A 25,120-nucleotide genomic window follows, 5' to 3' on the forward strand; every position below is an offset into this window, starting at 1 on the left:
GTTATGCTGACTCTTCTTATTTTGAGTTTAAACACATGTAACCACCACCAGCACCAGGTACAGAGCAGCCCCGCCACCTAAAACGCTCACCCATCCTGTGCATACCCACACCCAACAATCACTGAACTGCTCTCCACCCCTGTCTTCGGTCCTATCTACAGGGTCTCATGCTACAGAATCCTTGAGACTGGCTTTTTTCACTCCCTGGTAGGCGGATGAGACTCATCTGAGCAGTACCGTGTAAGTACAGCCGTTCTTTTTCATTACCAAACAGTTTTCTATTGTACCATGTGCCTCAGCATACTTATCCATTCACCCACTTAGAACATATGGGCTGTTTCCAGCTTGAGTGGTTATAAATAGAGCTGCTGGGAACACTGGTGTACGTATTTCTGCATGGACATAAGTTTTCATTTCTCCATGTTTCATTTCTCTAAGAGTAAGATTGCTGGGTCTTGTGGTGCATGTATACTACATTTTACAGGAAACTGCTAAACTGTGACTTACTTCTGAACTCTGTATCCCATTCCATTAGTCTATGTGCCAATGCTTTTACCACCAGCACTTTATCTTGATTACCACAGCTTTAATGAAAGTGTTGAAATTGTGTAGCATGAATCTTCCAACTTAACTGTTCTTTTCAAAACTGTTTTAACCCTTCTAATTCCTTTGCTTTTCTATATAAAGTTGAGAATCAGGGGTTTCCCTGGTGGTCGAGCGGTTAAGAATCCACCTGCCAATGTAGAGGACGTGGGTTCGATCATCCCTGGTCCAGGAAGATCCCACATGCCAACAGGCAACTAAGTCCATGAACCACAACTGCTGAGCCTGCACCCTGAAACTAGAAAGTAGCCCCTCCTCACCACAACTAGAGAAAGCCCGTGTGCAGCAACAAAGACCCAGTGCAGCCAAAAATTAATTAAAGTTTACAATCAGCTTGTCTCTATTTATTAAAAAATTATGTAAGGGTTCTGATTGAAATTGTATTAGATCTATAGATCAATTTGGAGAGAATTTTTATCTTAATCATGTGAGTCTTTCGATCCATAAAGAAGACCCTCCATTTATTTAGGTCTTCTTTGATTCACCTAAGAGTAATCAATGAGAAAAATGACATGCAGCAAAAGGAATGTTTTATCATTTTCGGCACACAAATCCTGTACATATTTTGTTAGATTGATTTCATTGAGGTGGGGGTGCTTTGGAAATAATACTGCTTTTTAGATTTTACTTCCCAATTGTATTTATTTTGTGAGTATAAAGAAATGCCACTGATTTTCCATCTTGACCTCCTGCAGTATACTACAATCTCCCTAAACTTACTGTTTATTCTGGGAGTTTTTTATAAATCCTTCGAGATTTCCTACATAGAAAATCATACTGTTTGCACATAAGAAGAGTTTTGTTCCTTTCTTTCCAATCTCTATGGGTTGTTTTCTTATTTTGTTTTATTCCTCTATTGTACCAGCTAGAACTTCCCATGCAATGTCAAATAAGATGCTGAACACTATGAGTGGGCATTCTTCACTTGTTCCTGACCTAAGTAAGAGGGAAAGCATTCGATTTTTCACCATTAAGCATGATGCTAGCTAAAGAATTTTTGTAGATACTGTTGATCAAGCTGAGGAAGTTCGTCTTTATTCCTGTTTGCTCAGTTTTTGTCATAAATGGATGTGAATTTTGTCGAATGCTTTGCCTGCATCAGTTGTTGTTATTCATACGGTTATCCTTCTTTAGGCTATTAGAGTGAATTACATTTTCCAAAAGAAAATAGCCTTGCATCCCTGGGATAGTCCCCTACTTGGTCATGGTGTATTATTCTTTTTCTATACTGTTGGATGGACTTCCCTGGTGGCTCAGATGGTAAAGCACCTGCCTACAATGTGGGAGGCCTGGGTTCAATCCCTGGGTCGAGATGATCTCCTGGAGAAGGAAATGGCAACCCACTCCAGTATTCCTGCCTGGAAAATCCCATGGACGGAGGAGCCTGGCAGGCTACAGTCCATGGGGTCGCAAAGAGTCGGACATGACTGAGCGACTTCACTCACTTATACTGTTGGATTCAATTTACTAATATTTTGTTGAGCATTTTTCATCTGAGTTCATGAGGAAAATGCATCTATGATTTTCTTTTCTTATATTGTCTTCTTCTGGTTTTGATATCAGGATAATGAAGGCCTTGTTACATAAATGTGGAATTGTTCCCACCTATCCTATTTTCAAGAAGAGAATCTATACAATTGGTGTTGTTTTTCCTTTAAATGTTTAGTACAATTTATAGTGAATGAAAGTGAAAGCCACTCAGTAGTATCCAACTCTTTGCGACCCCATGGACTATGGCCTGCCAGGCTCCTCTGTCCATGGAATTCTCCAAGCAAGAATACTGGAGTGGGTTGCAGTTCCCTTTTCCAGATCTTCACAACCCAGCGATTGAACCCAGGTCTCCCACGTTTCAGGTAGATTCTTTACCATCTGAGCCACCAGGGAAGCCCTCTATATTACATATTATAGTGAACAGGCCAGGATATTTCTTTATCAAAAAAAAATTAATGATGAATTCATTGTCTATAAAGTTATAGGACTACTCAAGTTATGCACTTCATCTTGGGTAAGTTTTGATGGTTTGCTGTTTAAGACAAACTGGTCCATTTCATCTAAATTTTCAAATTTATAGTATTTCCCCTAACATCCTTCTCATACCTGTGTGGTCTGTAGTGGTTATCCTTTCTTCCATTCCTATTATTAGTCATTTGTGTTCTCTCTTTACTTTTTCAGTCTTGTTAGAGGCTTGTCAAAGAACCAGTTTTTTATTTCACTGGCTTTCTTTGGTTTTTCCTCTATTGTTTTTCTGTTTTCAGTTATATTGGTTTCTGCACTTATATTTATTATTGATTTTTCTTTTACTTGCCTTAGGTTTATTTTCTGCTTCTTTTTCTACTTTCTAAAAGTGGATGATCAGATTATTTTTTTGAGACTGTTTTCTGTTCTTATATAAGCACTTAATGCTATAAATTCCCTGTAAATATACTTGAGCTGCAACCTACAAATTTTGATATGTCATATTTTCACTTTTGTTCAGTTCAAAGTATCTTTTATATTTTCTTAAGGCTTCCTCTCTGACTTACAGATTATTTAGAAATGCATTAATTTCCAAGTATTTATAGTTTTTTATGCTATCTTTGTTATTGGCTTCTAGTTTAATTCCATTGTGACCACAGAAAATACCTTGTGTAAATTAAATTCTTTTAAAATTACTAAAATTTGTTTTCTGATCCAGGCTATGGTCTTTCTTGGTAAATGTTCCATGTGCACTTGAAGAGAATATGAAGAGAATATATCCTGACATTGCTGGGTGGACAGTTCTATGAAGGTCATTTAGATCCAGGTGCTTCACAATACTGTTCAGTTTTATATACTGATGATTTTCTATCAGTGTGCTTATAGTTTAACCTAAGAGGAGTGCTGAAATCTCCAAATGCAACTGTGAATTTGTCTATTTCTTCTTTCCATTCTATTAGCTCTTAGCATTTTGAACCTCTGTGTTAGATACATACACTTTTAGGTTTATATGTCTTTGTGGTGAATTGACTCTTTTATCACAGGTGACATCCCCCTTAATTCCTGGAAATTCCCTTTGCTCTGAAGTCTACTTTGCCTGGTATTAATATAGCTACTCGAGTTTTCTTTTGATTCGTGTTTGCACACAATGTTTTGCCATCCTTTTGCTTTTGAAGTGAGTTCTTGACAGATAGCACATAGTTGGACCTTGAGATTTTCATGTCACCTGAAAATTTCTCCTTGAATTTGATGCGTGCAGCCTATTTACACTTCATGTAATTATTGGTGGGTCTGGGTTCAGGACCGTCATTTTATTATGATTTGTTCCTTCTGTTTCTCATTCCTGTTTCCCTTTCCTGCCTATTTTGAATTATTCCATTTTATCTATCTATTGGGTTTCTTACTATCTCTTGGTAGCTTATTTTTAGTGACTGTTCTAGGGTTTACAATGTAAATAATTTTTTCAAAATCTACCCAAAAATCTATATTTTATTACTTCAAGTGGAATGTAGAAATTTTATCACCCTATGGGTCTCTTTATATTCCCCTTTATTTTATAGCTATCTTACCCATTATACCTATGTACCTTAAAAACCCTAACAGACAGAGTTATGATTTTTGCTTCAGCCATCAAACCCATTTTAAAGAACTCAAAAGAAGGAGAATAGTGTATTCTATTCATCATTTTTGTTGCTCTTTCTTCATTCCTGATGTACCAAGTTTCCATCTGGTATAATTTTTCTTCTGTCTAAAGAAATTCCTTTAGCAATTCTCTTAGAGCATCTCTACCTGCCAATGAATTCTCTCAGTTTTAGTTTATCTGAGGATGTCTTTATTTAACCTTCATTCCTGTAGGACAGTTGCTGGAATAGAATTCTGAGTTCTGGGGCCTTTCTCTTAGTGCTTTTAACATGTTGTTCCATTTCCTTCTGCCTCCATGGTTCCTGCAAAGAACCCACAATATTCAAACTATTGTTTCTCTATAAGTAATGCATCATTTTTCTACTGCTGTCTTCAAGACTTTGTCTTTTTCAGCAGCTCGATTGTGATATGTCCGAGAGTGGATTTCTTTGCATTTATCTCTGGGTTTTGGACCTCTTCGATCTGCAGGTTAAGTCTTTTGCCGAATTTGAGTTTTCAGCCATCATTTCTTCAGACATTTTTTTCTGTACTGTACTCTTTCTCTCCTACTGGGACTCTGATGACATGGGTGTTACCCTTTGTGGTCCTACCCCACAGGTCCCTGAGGCTTCTTCCACTCTCCTCCAATCAACGTTCTGTGGCTCAAGTTGAATAAATTCCACCGATTCATCTTCAAATTCATTGATCCTTCAGTCATATCCATTCTGCTATTGCGTCCACCTAGTGAGTACTTTATTTTTGCAATTTTATTTTTCAGTTCTAAAATTTCCATTTGCTTCTTCTTTATCTACCTCTTTGCTGAGACCTTCTATCTTTCTCTTTGTTTCAAAAGTGTTCACTCTTATTTATTGGATTATGTTTATAATGCCCGTTTTAAAGGCTTTGTCTGATAATTTCAACATTTGTGTCGTCTCAGTATCACTGCCTGTTGAATGTCTTTCCCCTGCAAGGTGAGGTTTTCCTGGTCTTTTGTATGTCAATTAAGTATACACTGTGTCATGGACATTCTGAATATCACTTTATACGATTCTTTTTTAAATATCACATTATAAGAATCTCTTTTAAAGTTTATGGAGAATGTTGATATTTTTGTTGGGTCACAAATCAACCCAGTTGGGTTCAAGCCCCAGTTTCCAAGCAACCTCCTGTGGTCTCAATATCAGTCACATTCTCAAAACCTGGGCAGGGCTCCTCAGTCCTCTCCTAGCCGTGACGCATACAGGGGCAACTCCATCCACAGTCCAGTTCTCAAAGTCTGCCATACGTTGTTAGGGTCAGATTCAGGCACATGAAGCTGAGGGTTAACTTAGCATTTCTAAACAACTTTACAGGGGACTTTCCAAGATCCTCCCTCTCCAGATCCCCCTTGTCATCATTGTTGTTGTTCAGTCACTAAGTCATGTTCAGCTCTTTGCAAACCCATGGACTGCAGCACACCAGGCTTCCCCATCTCACTATCTCCCAGAGTCTGCTCAAATCCATGTCCAGTGAGCTGGTGGTGCTATCTAACCATCTCATCCTCTGCCACTCCCTTCTCCTTTCACCCTCAATCTTTCCCAGCATCAGAGTCTTCTCCAATGAGCTGGCTCTTCACAGCAGGTGGCCAAAGTATTAGAGCTTCAGTTTTGGCATCAGTCCTTCCAATGAACATTCAAGTTGATTTTCTTTAGGATTGACTGGTTTGATCTCTTTGCAGTCCAAGGGACTTCAGATCCCACTAGTTCTTTTCAATTCTCAAGGGTTCCCCTTCCAATGCTCTGGTAAGACCCCACTGGGCTGCAAGCCTCTGGCAACAGTACCTGAATGCAAGGCCAAGCAGAGCAAGGAAGTGGGGAGAGGGCGGAGTGTGGTTGCTTTTTAAATGCAAGACTGTATAAAAGAGCTTATGTTCTCATCTATCATTATTATAAGTCAGTATACAATTTCTAAAATTGATAAACCAAGAAGTAGCAGTAGACACATATTATTTAGAAAACAAGGTAAATACCATATGTCACAGCTCAGAGTTGAAACTGGCTACCTCTGGAGATATTAACTTTTTTTAAAGACGATTATTTGTTTGCGGGAAGAATACAGGAACTGTTTAAGAAGGAAAACATAAACATAATACACTACTTACCTTCACAGTAAATAACACTGAAATAATCTTAATAACATAAACCCCAAAATTTACTTAGTAAAAAAATTATGGGATGTTTATAATATGTATCTTTTTTCTTATGATTAATATCTGTCAGTCCTGGAACTATGAGTTCCACAGGATTAGAGAGTTTTCCTAGAGTAGATATAGGTGCTCAGTAAAAATTCACTGAGTGAATAAATAAGATAAAGAATTGACTGGTGCCCAGGCAGAGACCAGGCTTACCTAGGAGTCCACCCTTCTGATGTGGTAACTCACTACTACATGAGATGAAAAACAGGAAGACGCAAAACAGCGCCTTTAGAAAGCAGGAGAATGAATAGAGTTTGTGATCAGTGGCAGTTTATTATTTTATTTAATAATATCTGTTTACAGTAGTGGTCCTCGACCGGGGGCAATTGTGCCCACAGAAGAACACATTCAGCCATGTCTATGAACATCTGGGCTCTGATAACTGGGGTGGGGGTGCACTACTGCCTCTAGTGGGTAGAGGCCAGCAATGCAGTTCAACATCCTCCAGGGCAGTGCTTGGGACAGACCCACAGCAAAGAACAGTCTGGCCCCAAGTGCTGCCAGTGCTGAGTGGAGAAACCCTAATTAGAAGTGATATTCCTCATGGAAGACGATGGTATTTGATGACCTTGAGATGGTCCAACCTTCACAACACTTATGTTCCAATATAGTTTACACACTTAAAAAGCAAAGGAAATGTAGTGGACATGAGAAGGCAAAAATTAAACAGAATAAGGATTTATTTACATAGGTACATACACAGGAAGAGAGAATGAGAATATGGCAGTAGCTTCAGGATTTCTAATGGCAAGTTTATAACAAGGGCTGAAGCCAGACCATGTGGGAATGCAGTGAAATGTCGTCCTATAATGAGAGACATTCCTTATAATAAGAGAAGCTGCATGATCAGCTGCTCGCTGATTCAGGTTCCCAAGGTATAATCCACACCATAAATAATAGCACTGAATATGATGCTTGTCACTGGAGTCAGCACACGAATGACATACTGAAATAACAGGTATGGTCCTTTTACCCAAGAAAAATGAGCCAATTGAGTCCTAGAAGGCTCCCATTTGATCTGCTGAGACAGGACAGGCGTATCTCAATAATGTCAGCAGAAGAATAAAACAGCAGAAACCCTGCCACAACCCATTAGTGTCAGAAGGACTCAGACGTCAGCCAGAGCAGGGATGTCACACGGCATCTGTGTCTCGGGGTCCCTGCTCCCCACCCTGTAGGACTGCCAACAGGTCAGGGGAGCCCATGAGGTGAGACCCACACACAAACATGCTTCCACCGGCCCTGCCCCACTTTTGTTTGCTTTCTACAGTGGGCATCAGAGAAAGCTTCATTTCAAAATGGATTTATATAAGTTCTGCTGTGGTGCCTCCTCTCTGAACACAGCTAGAGAGTCGAGGTCAAGTGAGGATAAGTGATGAGCCACAAAGACCAGCTAGGGGGATGCCAACTGCCCAGCTCCCACTCCAGCCTTGTGCACACAAGATGCAGCCCCCAGTGTACACACATTTCAAGAGGGCTTTTTTATAAGGGAACCCTCCTCTATGGCTGGTGGGAATGAAAGCTGATGGAGCCACTGTGGAAAACAGTACAGAGGTGCCTCAGAAAGCTAAAAATAGAATTATTATATGATCCAGCAATTCCACTCCTGGGCAAACATATGGAAAAAACTGTAATTCAAATAGATACATGTATCCCTATGTTCATAGCAGCACTATTCACAATAGCCAGGACATAGAAACAACCTAAATGTCCAACCACAGAAGTATGGATAAAGACAACGTGGTACATATACACAGTGGAATACTACTCAGCCTTGAAAAAGAATGAAATAACACCATTTGCTATAACATGGATGCAATTAGAGATTATCATACTAAATGAAGTAAGACAGAAAGAGTAAGACAAATACCATATGATATCACTTATATGTGGAATCTAAAATATGACACAAATGAACTTTTCTATGAAACAAAATCACAAACATAGAGAACAGACTTGTGATTGGTGGGGGGTGGGGGGTGGGGGAGGGAAGGATTGGGGGTTTAGGGTTAGCAGATGCAAACTGATACATATGAAATGGATAAACAACAAGGTCCTACTGAATAGCACAGGGAACTATATTCAATATTCTGTGATAAACCACAGTGGAAAAGAATGTGCAAAAGAATGTATATATATGTGTAACCAAGTCACTTTGTTGTATGGCAGTAATTAACACAACACTGTGATTAAACTGTATTTCGATAAAAAATAATGTCTTTTATGGCATTTTAAAAAGCACAGAAGTGCATCTCGTGGCTCTCTGTGTAAAAATAAGAGGCACAGGCCACCTTGAGAAATGGATACATAAGCAGGGACATAATAAGACCCCAGATAACACCACCTTCAGGGAGATCAAAACCGCTTATAATTCAGCAGTCACACTAATATTTTCTCTTTTTTTTAATTTTTTCCTTTATCCAGTCATCATTTTTTAGTCATTATTTTTTTTAATTTGTTTTTAATCAAAGGATAACTGCTTTACAATACTATGTTGGTTTCTGCCATACATCAACATGAATCAGCTATAGGTATACCTATATCCCCTCTCTCTTGAACCCCTCCTCCCACCTCCCATCCCATCCCACCCCTCCAGGTTGTCACAGAGCACCGGGTTTAAGCTCCCTGTATCCTACAGCAAATTCCCACTGGCTATCTATTTTACACATGGTAATGTGTGTTTCTGATTATGACTCAGCAGTCACACTTAGTTTTTAAGGGCAAATCTGTGACCTGAAAAAATACTGCTCATGAAACACCGGCAAACGTTATTTGTCAGCTCTAGTGTTGAAAATGCATGAACTTGCTAGAAGCATGTAGAAAGCAGTCACACTTATGGGGTCTCTAACATTTACCTCTTCGGAGCTCTTGCTGGCTGGGGGAACCTTATAGACCAGACAGTGCGAAGGGTTGGATTGGATGCCACCCTGGAGAGGTAACATCACCCGCCCGGAGATGGCTTCCAGCGAGGGGTTCCAGACAGCCCAGCGAACCATGTGCATACATGCCAGGCTGGACAAGGAGGTGAGTGAAGCTGCCTGGAACAGAAACAAAGCACATGGGTCATAGGTTGTCGCCAAGCCCACGTGGGTGGGGGAATCAACAGTGCTTTCCTGGGACAATCTCATCACAGGGCAACATAGCAAGGCAGGGGGTCATCACAAAAGAAGGCCCACCATAGAGGAGGATGTGGCACCATGTCGGTGGCTCAGAGGGGGCAGGAAGCCAGCCTCTGATTCTGAGACGCTCCCCACCCCCACCCCAGTCTAACCAGGACCCTCCTGAAGACCAACACTGCCTTTATGATTCCTCCTCTTCCACAGGATCTTTACGCAGATTTCCTTTTCTCCCTTTGTTTTGGGAATATAGTTTCTTTACAATGTCGAGTTAGTTTCTGATGTACAACAAATTGAATCAGCTACATGTATACATACAGCCCTTCCCTCTAGAGCCTCCCTCCCCTCTCCCCATCCCACACCTGTAGGTCATCACAGAGCTCACACTGAGCTGAGCGTCCTGTGCTTTACAACAAGTTCACACTAGCTGTGTATTTTACACATAGGGGTGTACATATGTCAATGCTACTCTCCCAGTTTGTCGCATCCTCTCCTTCCCCCAAAAGTGTCCACATGTCCATTCTCTAGTCTGCATCTCTATTTCTGCTTTGCAAATAGGTTCATCTGGACCCTTTTTCTAGATTCCACATATATGCATTAATATTTGATATTTGTTTTTCTTTCTGACTTACTGCACTCTGTATGACAGACTCTGGGTCCATCCACATCTCTACAAATGACCTAATTTCGTTCCTTTTACCAACTGAGTAATATTCCATTAGATACATGTACCACATCTTCTGCAGGTTTTCAAACACTCTGCACTTTAACATCCACCCAGATCCATGAATAAAACACCAGGAGTGGCACTTTGTGTTAGTAATGAGACACTTCATAAAATAATGAAGAATATACATTCACATTCAATTTAGGGTTTTAGCACACATTTTCTCCAGCAAAGTTTCAGCTCCTCATTGTATGTTCTATATACGTAGCTTATATGTAACTTATATGTAACTAGGAAATTACCCAGGCCAAATGTTTCATGCTGCACCTTCTTTCACTGCCTCTATCATTGGCCAGATGAAAGGGAGGACAACACTAGGACCCCCCCTCCCCATAATTAGCCTCCACCTTCAGACAAGTCCATTTTCACAAATATGGTTTCCAGGCTTGAGTAGGTGGTATTTTAAAGAAACCACTTTCATCCATTATTCAAAAGGAAACAAGAATAAAATGGAACTTGGAGTGGGTCCTGGTCAGGTCCTGACATTCCTGCTCGGCTGGGCAATGAGACTCATGATCTACCCCCTTAAGGCAGCTCCAGAGAACTGGCTCATTCCCTGGCAGGAGACACATCGTCACCCCCAGGAAAGCCATTTCCCGACCAGAGGCCACCAGACACATGACAACAGCAGCTGAGACAGGAGCCCAGGAACAGTGCTTTCCACCCCAAGAGCCCAGTGGCATCAACTGAAGTCAGACTGACAGCCCAGACTCAGAGCAGCAGCCACACCTACCTCCACCCCAGATTCCCAGCCTCCCTGGGGATGTGGGGGAGAAGCCACCTGAAGGCAGCAGGTGTGAAATGGAACACGGTCGTGAGAAGGCTGAGGCCTGGGACCTGGGACTTGAGACCCTTGGCTGCAGTGCTTGCACCTGGACACACCTCTCCTCCAGCAACAAAATACAAAGAAACTATAAGGGACTAAAAAATAGCTTCATGCATGCACGGTTGGGGCAAATTATGAACAAGATACAAAAAGACCAAAAACCCAACTGCCACTTGCAAAAAGCCAGGAGCAAAAACAGAGTACTCACACCCCTTGCACACAACACCACCAAGGGGTGAGCAAACCACCTAAGCCACTCCAGCCCAACCCCTAGACCTGCTCGACCCTCACCCCATAAAAGGAACCAGCTCACCCGGTCCTTGGGGAACAAGCAAGAGAACTTGTTGCTTGTTCTCACGCCCCTGCAACTAACCAGAATCCCAATAATGCTTTGCCTGGATTTCCTGTCTGGCCTCTGATCAATTTCTATTGATCGGGAAAGGCCAAGAACCCTGATCAGTACCAAACTCAGCATCTTCCTTCCTGATGCTCTCCACACCCCGGGGCACCAGGAGAGCAAAGGACTGGATGGTTCCTCACCAACAGCCCTCCATCCCTCTTGACCACCAACCACGTGAGCTAACCCAGCAGCCCTCCAGCTCAGGCCGTGGTCACAGGGAAGCAGACAACCTGCAAGGAGGCGGTCTCAGACTCTCAGAAGGAGTGGAAGCCAAGGCTTGTCTGCAATGGTGCAGAGCAGGGTCCCCAAGGAAAGGCGATGCCAATGGGAATCCTTTGACCTGAGTTGTGTCTGGGACCACGGAGCCCGGGAAGGCTCCAGCAGTGTGCCCTGGGCTCCCCACAGACCCTGCTTGATTGGCTGGACACGAGTGAGCCGTGTGTCACTGTCACAGCCAGGACTTGAGTGCACTCAGGTGGAAGGCAGATCTCACATACACACCCAAGGACTCTGGCTGGAATCCAACACAAATGAATTGATGGTCAACTGGGTGAGACCTCAGCAGGGGGTGTGTGCACACAATAGGGAACAGGAAGCGCTGGGACTTCCCTGGTGGTTCAGAGGTTAGAGCTCCACTTCCACTGCCGGGGGTGTGGGTTCCATCCTTAGTGAGGGAACTAAGCAACGGGGTGGAGAGAACAGGAAGTTCAAGTTTCATCCGAGTCGGTCTTTAAAGACTGCTCCAGATGATGGCCCGTCACATCACATCCTTTGTATCCACGTGGGGAACATCCAGAATCGGTGTCTGGTTGTGAATTAACCTCTCTTTCCTGAGGTCCCCTCGTAAACGGACCTCAAACGGACCGCTTCAGCCTCTTCTGATCCTTTACTGGAGCCAAACCCATTTCAGACCACGGGTGAGGATACCGCCGTGTTCTGCACAGTCACAGGGCTGAGCAGGGGTTTCGGTCAATTCAATGAGCAAAAATCCACATCCTGGAAATACAAGCCAAGAACCAACCAAGTAAGAATCCTAAGCGTGAGTCTGTCTGCTGCACCTCCAGTGTCAAATATGTACTTCTGGTGTCTGTCAAATATACAGAGGGCACCCGCCCTTCCCATCCCTCAGCCGGGAGACAGAATAAAACAGCCCTAAGCAACCACAGTGTTATCAGCGAAAAGCTGCTAAAAAATATCCACTGCTTTTTAAAAAATAAATGATAGGGGCTTCCCTGGTGGTCTAATGGCTAAGACGCCACGCTACCAATGCAGGGGGGCCCAGGTTTGATCCCTGGTCAGGGAACTAGATCCCACCTGCCACAACTGAAGTCCTGCAGGCTGCAACGAAAATCGATAATCCCATGTGCTGCAACTTAGACCTGATGCAGCCAAATAAATAAAGGAAAATAAGTTTAAAAGCCAAATTAAGGAATAACCTGGATTTCCAAATTAAGGAATAGCATCACAATTATATTAAAAATAAAATACTAAATGTATTCACAAAACTGTCCAGAAAAAAAACTGTAAGGACTCAGTGATACCTATACTACTTTACTATAAATAGCCATCTCCCCCAAATTCATAAGTTTACTACAGGATCAAAGTTAAAATAAAACACATGCCCCCAGTTTCATGCTATTTGTGCCAGGCCCTTCTGGCTTAACCTCTCAAAAGCAGCAACCAATCCCCAGCTTCCTAGTTTCACGCTTTCTGTTGATTTTCTTATCCTCGGTCTATACAGTGTTTCTCTGTGTGAAGCAGATGTCAGATAAACAAATAGCCACTTTCTCCACTTTGTTTCAACATCTCTAACAAGAAGGGAAGGTCAGTGAGTTATGGCTCACTCCTTCAGTGGGACAACGGCTTGGTGGCAATCCACTGGCCCTTTATTAGTCTGTACTCTCTCCCAACAGGCCAGGGCAATGCCTGAAAACAAGACCTTCCCTAAGCCCACACTCCCAACCCGCACCCCCAGCTCAAGGACAAGGCCAGGTGCAGCCAAGCAGGTGGGCAGAGCAAGAGCGGTATTTCATCCGTCAACATGACAAACCTCCTCCTGTCTGTGAAATTTAGTGGGTGAGATCAGATCTGTTACTTTAAAGTGTCTTATCCTGCCGAAGTGGGTTTGATTTCATGCAAACTGTAAAAAAGAAAAAAAACAAAACCACACACACATTGAATTGTTGCCATTCACATTTTCAATTACAGTAGGAGACAACACACAAAAGGCCAAAGGAATACACTTGGATCACCAATCAGGTTTGCCATGAAACAGAAGAGCCTGCTGACATTCCCCAGGCAAGGGGAACACAGAACACAGACACCTGACCCCTGGATATGCTGCAACCCAGGGTCCCCGGAATAGGCTGAATGGCGGCCCCCAAAAGGCATGTCCACTCCCCAACCCCTGACTCTGTGACCGTGACCTTATTCAGAGAAAAGGTCCATGCAGAGGTAACTGAGTACCACGAGATGATGAGACCTAATGATCCAGGCAGGCCCTAAACCTAGTGACAGATGTTAGTACAGAGCAGGAGAGAGAGACCCAAGACAGAAAAACAGAGGGAGACGCACAGAGGGAAGCCCACGTGAAGACGAAGGCAGAGGCTGAAGCGATGTGGCCAAAGCCCAGGAACAAAACCTAGGAGAGGCAGGAAGGATGCTCCCTGGAGCCTTCGAAGGGAGCAAGCCCTTCCTAATGCCTCGATTTCAGCCAAGTGGAATCGATTCTGGATCCAGGGCTGGGAGAGAATAGATGTCTGCTGTTTTAAGCCAAGGCGTTCGGGGCAGTCTGTTCAGGCCACCCCAGGAGACTGAGGGAGGGGCTCCCCTAGGCCACTGTCCCCAGACCAGCTCAGAACTCCCCTCGAGGCAGGCAAACACTTCTGGATGTTTCACACAGTTGACTTTTGTCTAGATCTTCAGTGAGAACTTTTTCCTCCTGGCAGGGCCCTGCATCACCTGCTGAGCCCCCTCCATGGCAACTCTGGGTACCACAGCCCAAAGACCAGAAACACACTGCAGAGGTGATGGGGCTCCCATGGGGTGGGGATTCTGCTGTCCTGAGGCCACCTCCAGAAACAGAATTGGACCCCCACACCCCGATGGGGGTGGCCACACCAGGGCCCCTGGTGAACACAAACGAGAAAAGCAAACTGTGATGTCAGGTGTCCAAACGTCCCCAACAGCAGGCCCATCACAGGATGGGAGGCAGGGGACAAGGGAGCTGAGAGACAGAGAGAGATTTAGGAACCTTGGGACAGATAGAGGAGCCGAGCAGAAGGCAGCCCAGCCCAGGTGGGCACAGGCCCCTTCTGGGGTGTCCACCACATGCACTGGCCCACGTGACCCTCCACACAGCTCACAAATGCCAACCACAGAGGGTTTGCAGCCGCCCACGGAGAGTGGGCCCAGGCCTGACCCAGGCAGCACAGACCAAGATGCTTCCACCTGCATGGAAGCCAGGCTGGCCCACATGGGCAGCCGGCAGCACTGGAGTCTCAGGACTGGGCCACAGGGCAACACCTAATGTTAAAGTGACTGTTTCCATGTCCTCCTTGTAGCACCCTGGGTGCCTGACCACTGAGAACTTCACAAGGCCTGAGAGCCTGAAACCCATCCAAGGGGCAGAGTTAGGAAAGAAACAGGCACTCAGGACCAGGGTCTCTGTCCTCCTTCCTGCCAAGGAGCACAAGGCCCCCAGGACCACTGGACAGAGAGAAGGCTCACTGACCACAGACCATCAACCCAAAGTCATTCCTTCCAGAAATGGATTGATTATACGCCAAAACCTTTTCCAAACTTGACACACAGTGAACTCAGCAGCTGCTGCAGAATAATTTCCTCCCCACACGTCCAGGCTAGAAAAGGAAACCTAAGGACGTGTAATTAAAGTCGTTTAATCTGCTCGTATACGACACAGTATACGCAGAGTCATTTAAAAGCCCAGTAATCACTTGGCAGGCAATATTTTCATTTCCTTCTACGGAGTACAGTAATTACTTTTAAACACACACATGTGCAATGAAAAACAATGGGGTATGGTTTTAAGGAAGTTCTACAACCTAGAATTACTCTGCATGCTGGCTAAGAGGCTCATAACACTCTGGTCCTCTTTGGAAAAAAAGTTATCAACTCAACAAGGCTTGAAAGGAGCAACAGGGAAAGCATCATGAGTGGGGCTGGGAGTGGTGAGGTAGACAGGTGGGCAGCCTCTTGCCCTTCAGAGTCTGCAGCCCAGAGACCAGCATGTGGCTACCCCAGGGCCTTTGCATCTGCTTCTCCAGAGAACTTGCCCCTTGCCTAGGTCTGCTTCCCTTCCCCGTATCTCCCACTTGGTCCTACAGAGCCAGTGACAATGGGGCTCAGGCTTAGCAACCTGGCACCCCTTCTCATGGGCATGGCCCCTCTACTCCACGGGGCTGTGACCTCAATGCAGGGAACCCCACAGCCTGAGATGTAGGTGTAGCAGCTATCCCAGTCCTAGTTTTTCTATGAGGGGCTCCTAGGTGTCTCAGGAGAAGGCAGCTCACCTGCACTGGGGGAAGAATTGAAGCTGCCCACAGCCTAGAGCACTCCACCCCTAGAGCACCAAGAAATTCTGAGCACAGCGAGAGGGGAGTGGACAACACAGAAACACACAGGACAGGCGAGGGGGACACAGGGGAGAGGGTCAAGGGGAGCAGTCCCAAGGTCAGCCAGGCCGAGGCCGTGCAGAACAGCAAGGCCTGAAAGAAGAAGTGGGCCAGCTGGACTTAACGCCAAAAGACAGCTTTACCACTGGGGCCAACTGGAAAAAGGACATGGGATCACTCTGCTTATTTCTTACAACGGCATGTGAATCTGCAATGACGTCAAAATAAAGTGTAATTTAAAAAACAGTGAGAGGGACTTCCAGTGGTTAAGACTCCACATTCCCAGCACAAGGAGGCCCAGGTTCCATCCCTGGTCAGAGAACTAGGTCCCATATGTCACAGCTAAAGATCCCACATGTCGCAACTAGGACTCGGCACAGCCAAATAAATGAATATTGAAAAAAATAAAAAAACAGTGAGATATATGACAAAAGCTATTGAAGGTGCTGATTAAAAAAAAAAAAAACTGTTTAATGACTATACACAAAAAGAAAACCCATGGTGTTAAGTTAGAATACATAGGAGAGAAAATTTCACTTAAAACAGCAGCACAAAAATTAAATATCTGTGAATCAACTTAGTAAGAGCTATTCAAGCTGTTTAAAATCTACACTGTAAACCCATCTGGAGGCTACCCGGGCCATGCTAATGGTAAAGAATCTGCCTGCCAATGCAGGAGATGCAGGTTTGATCCCTGGGCTGGGAAGATCCCCTAGAGAAAGGAATGGCTACCTGCTACAGTATTTGCGCCTGGGAAATCCTATGGACAGAGGAGCCTGGCGGGCTACAATCCATGGGCTTGCAAAGAGTAAGACACACCTGAGCACAAACAATCCTATTTTAAAATCACCCCCAAATACACCAAAACAGAAGCGGACAAGCAGAGAGACTTCCCTTCTGCCCAGTTAGGACATCACAAGTTCCACAACACGTCAATTCTCTCTAGTTAGTTAATAAATGTAATGCACTCCCAAAAACACCAATAAACTCACTCTACGGAGCTGGACCTGTTGATACTGAGGTTTCTTGGGGAAAGCAAATGCAGGCAGAGCCATAGGAGCCATGAAGGGAAGGGGCTGCAGGTTGCTGCACCACCGAGTGACCCAGCAGCCGCGGGCCCCCACCACTATGCTGTGCTCCCAGCACAGAACTGACAGAGCGGCCCCAGGCAGAACAGAGGTCTAGGGACGGGTGGAGGGGTGTGTGCGCTCAGTCCTTCAGTTGTGCCTGACTCTTTGCGACCCCACGGACTGTAGCCCACCAGGCTCCTCTGTCCATGAGATTCTCCAGGCAAGAGTAAAGGATTGGGTAGCCATTTCCTAAACAGAGATCTCGTGTACGATTGAAAGAAGCTAAAATCACTGGACACAAAGGACTACATATGCTACATAATAAGTAGCTATAATAAGTAGCATCAGGACAACTGAATGGCCACTGTACGAAGATGAAATGAGATCTATTCCTCACACCACAAATGCGATCTAAACATAAACATGGAAACTGCACCCATACCAGGAGAAAACATGGATGAATTCTTCTCCTACAGGAGTAGGGAAAGGCTTTTTCACTATAATTCAAAATCCAGATGCAAGAGAAGAAGAGACTGATAAATTTAACTACATCAAAACATGTTTTAACATTTACATGATGTCATGGACTGAATGTCTGTGATCCCCACAAAATCATACTGATGCTGAAGCTGAAGCTCCAGTACTTTGGCCACCTGATGCAAAGAGCTGACTCACTGGAAAAGACCCTGAGGCTGGGAAAGATTGAAGGCAAGAGTAAAAAAGGGAGGCAGAAAGTGGGATGGTTGGATGGCATCACCGATTCAATGGACATGAATATGAGCAAACTCTGCAAGATAAGTGAAGGACAGAACAGCCTGGCATGCTGCTGCAGTCCAGGGGGTCACAGAGTCGGACACGACTTAGCAACTGAACAACACTGCTTTTGTTGACACTTGGAATGTCCACAGAGCTTTTTTGAATGAAAGAAAAGGGGAAAAGGGATTTGCAGGCTGAATGCACCCGAAAACACGCTCCATAATGGACTTCGAGGAGGAGCAGGAGCAAGCCGGCAGCGACCCGCCCCCTCCAAGGCCACGCCCTGACCGTGCAGGAGCCCCCGTGGCTGCATCCCCTCCTGGGACATGCCGGAGGGAATGAGAGCCCAGGCCAGCAGCATCAGGGCTGTCTTCTCCGCTACATCTAAGTTTGGTCGTGACGGGAATGCCTGAGTCAGCGCTCACCACCAGAATGCTAACCCCATACTCGCTGCTTCACGCAGCAAGTAATTTGTGCAGAAAATCATTTCAGACGCCAGAACATTTCCTCTCCAGATTACACTGAAGAAAGTACACTTGATGACAGTAAAATGGAATCCAATATTCCGTGTTAAGATAAACCTCCACATCAAAAAGAATTGATGAGCTATTACAAGCCACATTCCAAGAGCTCCACGAAGCAACAACGCGTGGCGGACCCACCTGCCAGCCGGTGAGCATTTCAATGAAGAGTTAAAAAATAATAATAATCAAGTGTTGGGTAAGTCATATCAGTTTCAGCACGTGGACTTTATAATAGGAAGTGGATTATAATTAATATTCTCGAGGGGACACAATCTACATGTAAATGAGTGGCGAGTGGCATGGAGCCCCCCATGGAGGCATCAGGCCTGCTGCTCCTCCAGGGGTTCCGTCTGCATTGACCCCAGCCCACGCCCAAGACAGCAGGGGTACCCTGCACCTCTCCAGGGTGGGGAAGTCCCTGAAGCCCCTCCCTCCTGCTGTAGCCCCACCCTAAGCCAATTCTGCCCACCCCATGCAGACAAACTTATCTGCACAGAGTTGCATGTTGGCTGAAACTTCTGGAAACATGTAAGAAAAGCAGAGCTGGAAACAACAGCTTTGTGAGAACAATGGAGATCACTCGTTCGGCTGCACTGAGAACACCTGCCTCTGGGTCAGCTCACCTGACTACACAACGGGGAACAGACATCAGAGGGGACCAGGAACTAACATAGCAGCTGTCTCCTTCCGAAGGCCCCCAGGATCACCCTCTGTCCCCTGTTTCTCCATCAGCTGCACAGAGATGCAAGCAGACTGACCACCAGAGAAGGCGTCTTGTGGCATTTAGTTATTCCTAATTTGCTTGTTAAATGATCTTTCCTTTTTCAGTAGAGCTACCCTATGTTTCCCTGGTGGCTCAGATGGTAAAGAATCTGCCTGCAATGCAGAAGAGCCAAGTTCAATCCCTGGGTCAGGGAGATACCCTGGAGAAGGGAACGGCTACCCACTCCAGTGTTCTTGCCTGGAGAATCCCACCAGAGGAGCCTGGTGGGCTGCAGTCCAATGGGGTCGCAAAAAGTTGGACACAACTGAGTGACTAACACTACCACGACTACCATATAACCCTGCAATCCCACTCCTGGGCATATACCTGGAGAAAAACTTAGTCCAAAAGGACATATGCACACCAGTGTTCATTGCAGGACTATTTTCGATAGCCAAGACAAGAAAGCAGCATAAATATCCACTGACAGATGAATGGATAAAGAAGACGTGGTATATATATACAATGGAAGACTACTCAGCCATAAAAGAATGAAATAATACCACTAGTAGCCACATGGATGGACCTGGAAATTGTCATACTGGAGGGAAGTAAGTTAGACAGAGAAGGAGAAGAATAAATATCATATGACATACCTTATATGTGGAATCTAAAAAGAAATGATACAAATGAACTTAATTACAAAACAGAAACAGATTCACAGGCTTACAGGATGAACTTATGGTTGCCAGAAAGGAAGAATGGAGGGAAGAGTTAGGGAGTTTGTGATGGATATGTACACACTGCTGTATTTAAAATGGAAAACCAACAAGGACCTACTGTACAGCACAGGGAACTTTGCTCAGTGTTACATGGCAGCCTGGATGGAGGGGAGTTTGGGGGAGAATGGGTACATGTATGTGTATGGTTGAGTCCCTTCAATGTCCAACTGGAACTATCACAACATTGTTAATCAGCTATACTCCAATATCAAAGTTTTAAAATTTTTTAAAAATAAATAAATAATGATATTTGCTTTTTCAACCAAAAACCTGAATCTTAAGAATAGCATGGTTTGGATTTTCTAAAAAATCTCTATCAATGATGTAAATGATGTCTCTTTGCTACCTTTTCTCCAACTGAAGCCTATAAATTCTTGCTCTTGGTTCTGAGACAGGCACATACAAGGTCCAATCAAAGAAAATATCCATCTCTTGGGCAGATTCAAGCTTTACCACACATCATATCATTTGAAAAATGCACTAAAATGGCCTCATTTTTCAAAATAATTATTGATTCAATAATTAGAACTAATGCTATCATGAAGCCTGCTGCCTTCTGAACTATTCACACCATCTGCCAGCAGAACATACTGTTTCCATAAAGAAGGAAATGATCAGAACAGAGCTATCACCAGAAAGAAGTGACTTCTAGTCATGCTCCATGCTTGTTCTCCACACCGTTAATAATAATCACACTGCTTTTAACCAAAAGAATATTAATGCTGACTATGCTTATCCTCCGTGCTCGGAGCCCATCGCTGGGTGGGAACCCAGTGGTTCTTACGTTGCCGTCCGCCCCCGAGGGGCTGTTAAACACATACTCCAGCTGGAAGACAATGGCGAACGCGGGGTGACGGACCATCTCAGGGAGTCGGAGACGGCTTCTCAGGACCAGAGCCTGGTTTCCAGAGCTGGGCCGAGAACATACAGAAGGGGTGAGTCAGGCGGTGGCTCCCACTGCCCGGCACCCAGCACCCCTCATCAGCTCAGGCCCTGGGGCCCCTGGTGTTGCTGTTGCATGAGTCCCCCTGAGCACGGCCCCCATGTGCTCTTCTGGGCGTTTGGCCACCAAGGTAATGTCCCAAACCAGAGTGTTTTTTAGGTGCCAGAGTCAATACTTGACTGCCAGCACTGGGGATGGGAGGACGGAGGGTCTCCAGCAAGGCGCCCCCTCCAAGGTCAGCTCTGCCCAGCCTCACATGTGGCACCCCTGGGGGACATCTCTGATGGTGATCTGAGGAGCCTGTGACTGAACCAAGCAGCAGAACTTCCTGCCCTCCGGTTCCCCGTCACGTGAGGGTCACAGGACAGTTTTGGAGGGAAGTATGTGGGGGGTCTACAGCTGGAAGCATCTGTAACACTAACCCCAAAACCATCAGGGCACAAAAACAGGATCTTTCCAACGGCAGGATGCTGTGGTCTGCTGTGGACCAGATGATGGAGCGGGAGGAAACAGAAGCACCAGGGAAGAACCCAGCTGGGAAAGTGCATCCCTCACAAGAGAGAGCGACAGCCTTTCACTCTGATCCCTGGTCGGGTGCCCACCCTCGATGCCCAACTCCACAGGGGGCCAAACCCAGGGCCCCAGGGGGAGATACCTGGCCTTGGAAGAGGAGCCGACCTTCCGGCTAAAGCTGGCAGAGCGTGTCAAGGCCACCTCCAGCTCGGGTACCAGCACGAGGACCTGTGGCCGCTGCACAAAGCCCAACCCATTGTGCACGCCCACGCACAGGCGCCGCTCCAGGATCTCCAGGGCGCCAAAGTCCAGCGGGCTGCCCGCCTAGGAGGAGCACAGAGTGAGGCCAGCGCAGAGCAGGGGCGGGAGCTCGCCAGAAAAGCCCCCAGCAGAGAGGCCGACAGGGAGACAAAACTAGAGGTGTCAGACATTCCAGACCAGATAGAGCTTAGTGAAAATATGATAAAGTGTTAGCCGCTCAGTCATGTCTGACTCTTTGCAATCCCATGGACTGCAGCCAGACAGACTCCTCTGTCCGTGGGATTTCCCAGGCAAGAATACTGGAGTGGGTTGCCGTTCCTTTCTCCAGGGGGATCTTCCCAACCCAGGGATCAAACCTGGGTCACCTGCACTGCAGGTGGATTCTTTACCATCTAAGCCACCAGGGAAGCCCGCCCAAGGAGCTTAGTAAAGTCCCACCCAATCAGGGTGGCTTGGCCTTAGGGCACTTTCTTGGTACTTTAGGGGTTCCTCAAATAGCATCACCTTGTAGAGGAATTGCCCCCTAGATTCCCAAATCAGCTAACTCTCACTTTCCAAGGCTGAGCTATGATTCTCAAGATGCAGCAAACTAGCAACAAGGGGACCCGGCTCCTCCAACAGAATCTGAGGCTCTGGGGTATAGGGGCCCCCAGAGTCAAGGGCCCGCAAAGGCACAATGACAGAGGTGCTTAGACGCTGAACACAGAGAGTGTCAACACCTCTGCCCTCCCCCGACTCAGACACCTGAGACTTGGGGTGGATTGGGCAGCAGTAATCATAATCCAATAAAAATGGAATCTGCCCCAAAGTTATCTCTGGATATTAAAGTGTTTCATCTTAACAAAAAATGTACAGGCATGCTAACAAATGGGCAAGGATATTCCTCCAGGATATTATTGTTTATTAAATTATGTGATTGGTGCAAAATGATCCCTGAATTTTTGAGTTTTCTTCATTGCTCATTAATCATGCTGAACTGACCTAAATGCAGCCCATTAGTATTTGAGTAATGAGAATAAAATGGGGGCAGAAACAGTATCTACCGACTGAACAGGAACAAAAATACAAAGAGAATAAAAATATGTAATAAAGTGATCTTTATGGGAACATATAAAATTCAACAATGATACCCTTAAACATCTCAGTAGTCATATAGGCAGGCTACTCTGAGCAACAGGAAAACAGCAGGAACTACACCAAGAAAATATTTGCTGTTGTTTCAGTTCTCTGCTTTGCATTTCTGTTTCTTCTGGAACTATGTTACACGGAGCGACATTTTCAAGAATGGGTTGCTGTTCAGTCGCTAAGTCATGTCTGAATCTTTGTGACCGCATGGACTACAGCATGCCAGGCTTCCCTGCCCTTCACCATCTCCCGGCGTTTGCTTAAACTCATGTCCATTGAGTCGGTGATACCATCCAACCATCTTATCCTCTGTCACCCCCTTCTTCTCCTGCCTTCAATCTTTCCCAGCATCAGGGTCTTTTCCAATGAGTCACATCAGGTGGCCAAAATATTGGAGTAGAGTGGGTAGAGAGCAGAAAAAAAGAGTCCATCTTTTAAAAAATTCCACCTTATTCATGCATAAACACACATTTGTGTGTGTGTGCAATTAATCATTGCAAGCTTCGTAATTTGCTAACTTCAGGATGGGCGCCAGGTGACTGAATCATTCATTCTCACAAATAACAATTCACTGGACATGAATATGAGCAAACTCCAGGAGATGCTGAAGGACAGGGGAGCCTAGCGTGCTGCAGTCCATGGGGTCACAAAGTCAGACACAACCAAGAGACTAAACAACATGTCAACTGTTTGGGGTACATCAGGTGCAGTGTTGTGCAGTGTTGACTTGAACCAAGTCCCTGTCCTCCTGGTGCAAATACTCCAGACAGAGATTGACAGTCCCTCAGTTAACAGGCAAGTGCACCAGGTCCTCTCCATGGCCAAGCACCCAGAGAAACAAAGCAGAGCGATGCTTCAGAGAGCTCACGGGGCGGGGGGATGGGGGTGCTGCCGGCAGCTCTGGCAGGGCGGCTGGGTAGGATAGCAGATCTGAGACTGAAGCCTGAGAGGGACTGTGCAAGGATCCGGATGAGGAATGCACAGGAAAGTGGGCCATGTGCTCATGGGCCCATGTGGGGACAAGGTGTCATGCAGGCAGGCAGACCTGGGCAGTGCCTGGGGGAGTGCCCCTCCCAGAAAACCACTTCAGTGAGCCAAAGTGGTTGAAATTTATAGTCATCTCGTTGGAAATACCCTCATATATTCTGAAAATGTCCCTTGTAAATGTAGACTATTTTACAGGTTTCCCTAAGCTCATTTGGTGATTTAATTCACTTTTAAATGAGGAGTGATTAAGATACATTAGGTCTTCCCTGGTGGCTAAGACAGTAGAGTCCACCTGCAATGCAGGAGACCCGGGTTCAATCCCTGAGTTGGGAAGATCCCCTGGAGGAGGCCATGGCAATCCACTCCATATTCTGGCCTGGAGAATCCCATGGAAAGAGGAGCCTGGCAGGTTATAGTCCATGGGATTGCATACAGTTGTACAGGACTGAGCAACACACACACATAAGATACATTAACGTGTGTGTGTATGTCAGTCACTCAGTCGTGTCTGACTCTTTGTGACTCTATGGACTGTAGCCCACCAGGCTCCTCTGTCCATGGGATTTCCCAGGCAAGAATATTAGAGTGGGTTGCCATTTCCTACTCCAGGAGATCTTCCTGACCCAGGGATCAAACTCACATCTCCTGCGTGGGCAGGCTAATTCTTTACCACTGCACCACGAGGAAAGCCCCTAAGATATGTCAAACTGAATGTCAATTAATGTCTCAGGTTAACAGCACTCTCTCAGCAGTAAAGTTAAGACAATGGGCTAGTGCCCCTCTTCGGGCACAAAGAGACAAGAAGACAGAAACAGGGGCATCCCTGTGACCACCCACATCAGGGGCTCAGGAGGCCGGCATCTCCCAGTCTGCCTGCTGTTCGCTCCCCACCGTTCAGACTAAACTCGCCAACCCTGGACCGTACCTCCCGGAAGCGATCGCTGATCACGAGTTCCAGAAGCTCCTCCTCGAACTTCTCCAGCGAGGGATACAGCGTGAAGAACACATCGTCCAGGTAGCACGTCAGAGACTTCTGCAAGCGGGGCTTCCGGAGGGCATCTCCTGGACACGAGAGGCTCAGATGGATGACCCGTGGAAACACAACCACCGAAGGGCCCTCTCGCCCACGGGGGTCCAGGCCAAGGGCTAAGCACCGAGAAGGTGTGGGCATCGCTCAGACAGGACTCAGAGCCAGAGGCCCCGTCAGCTAAACAGATCAAATGAGTGCAAATTTCATTTGGTCCAAATTCCTCCCCAAACGTCTTCCAAAAACAAATTTCCTAACTCAGCTATCCAGGGCGCACAGGCTGCCAGAGGCAAGGTGACATCTGTTCCCTTCCC

The 25,120-nt window shown here is 45.6% G+C and overlaps 1 protein-coding gene across 4 annotated transcripts in view; it reads right to left on the reverse strand.

Annotated features, from left to right (window-relative positions):
* Positions 1-25,120, reverse strand: part of NPHP4 (nephrocystin 4) — a 133,057-nt gene that overhangs the window by 69,431 nt on the left and 38,506 nt on the right. For all 4 annotated transcript variants that reach the window (XM_070474192.1, XM_070474191.1, XM_070474193.1 and 1 more), the window contains 4 exons: positions 24,705-24,841; positions 21,549-21,730; positions 20,735-20,861; positions 9,268-9,450 (listed from right to left, as the gene is read on the reverse strand). In XM_070474192.1, coding sequence (XP_070330293.1) covers positions 9,268-9,450; positions 20,735-20,861; positions 21,549-21,730; positions 24,705-24,841 — 629 coding nt within the window. The remainder of the gene's footprint in view (positions 1-9,267; positions 9,451-20,734; positions 20,862-21,548; positions 21,731-24,704; positions 24,842-25,120) is intronic.

This window comes from Odocoileus virginianus, chromosome 11 (assembly GCF_023699985.2).
Source record: "Odocoileus virginianus isolate 20LAN1187 ecotype Illinois chromosome 11, Ovbor_1.2, whole genome shotgun sequence".
Taxonomy (NCBI): domain Eukaryota; kingdom Metazoa; phylum Chordata; class Mammalia; order Artiodactyla; family Cervidae; genus Odocoileus; species Odocoileus virginianus.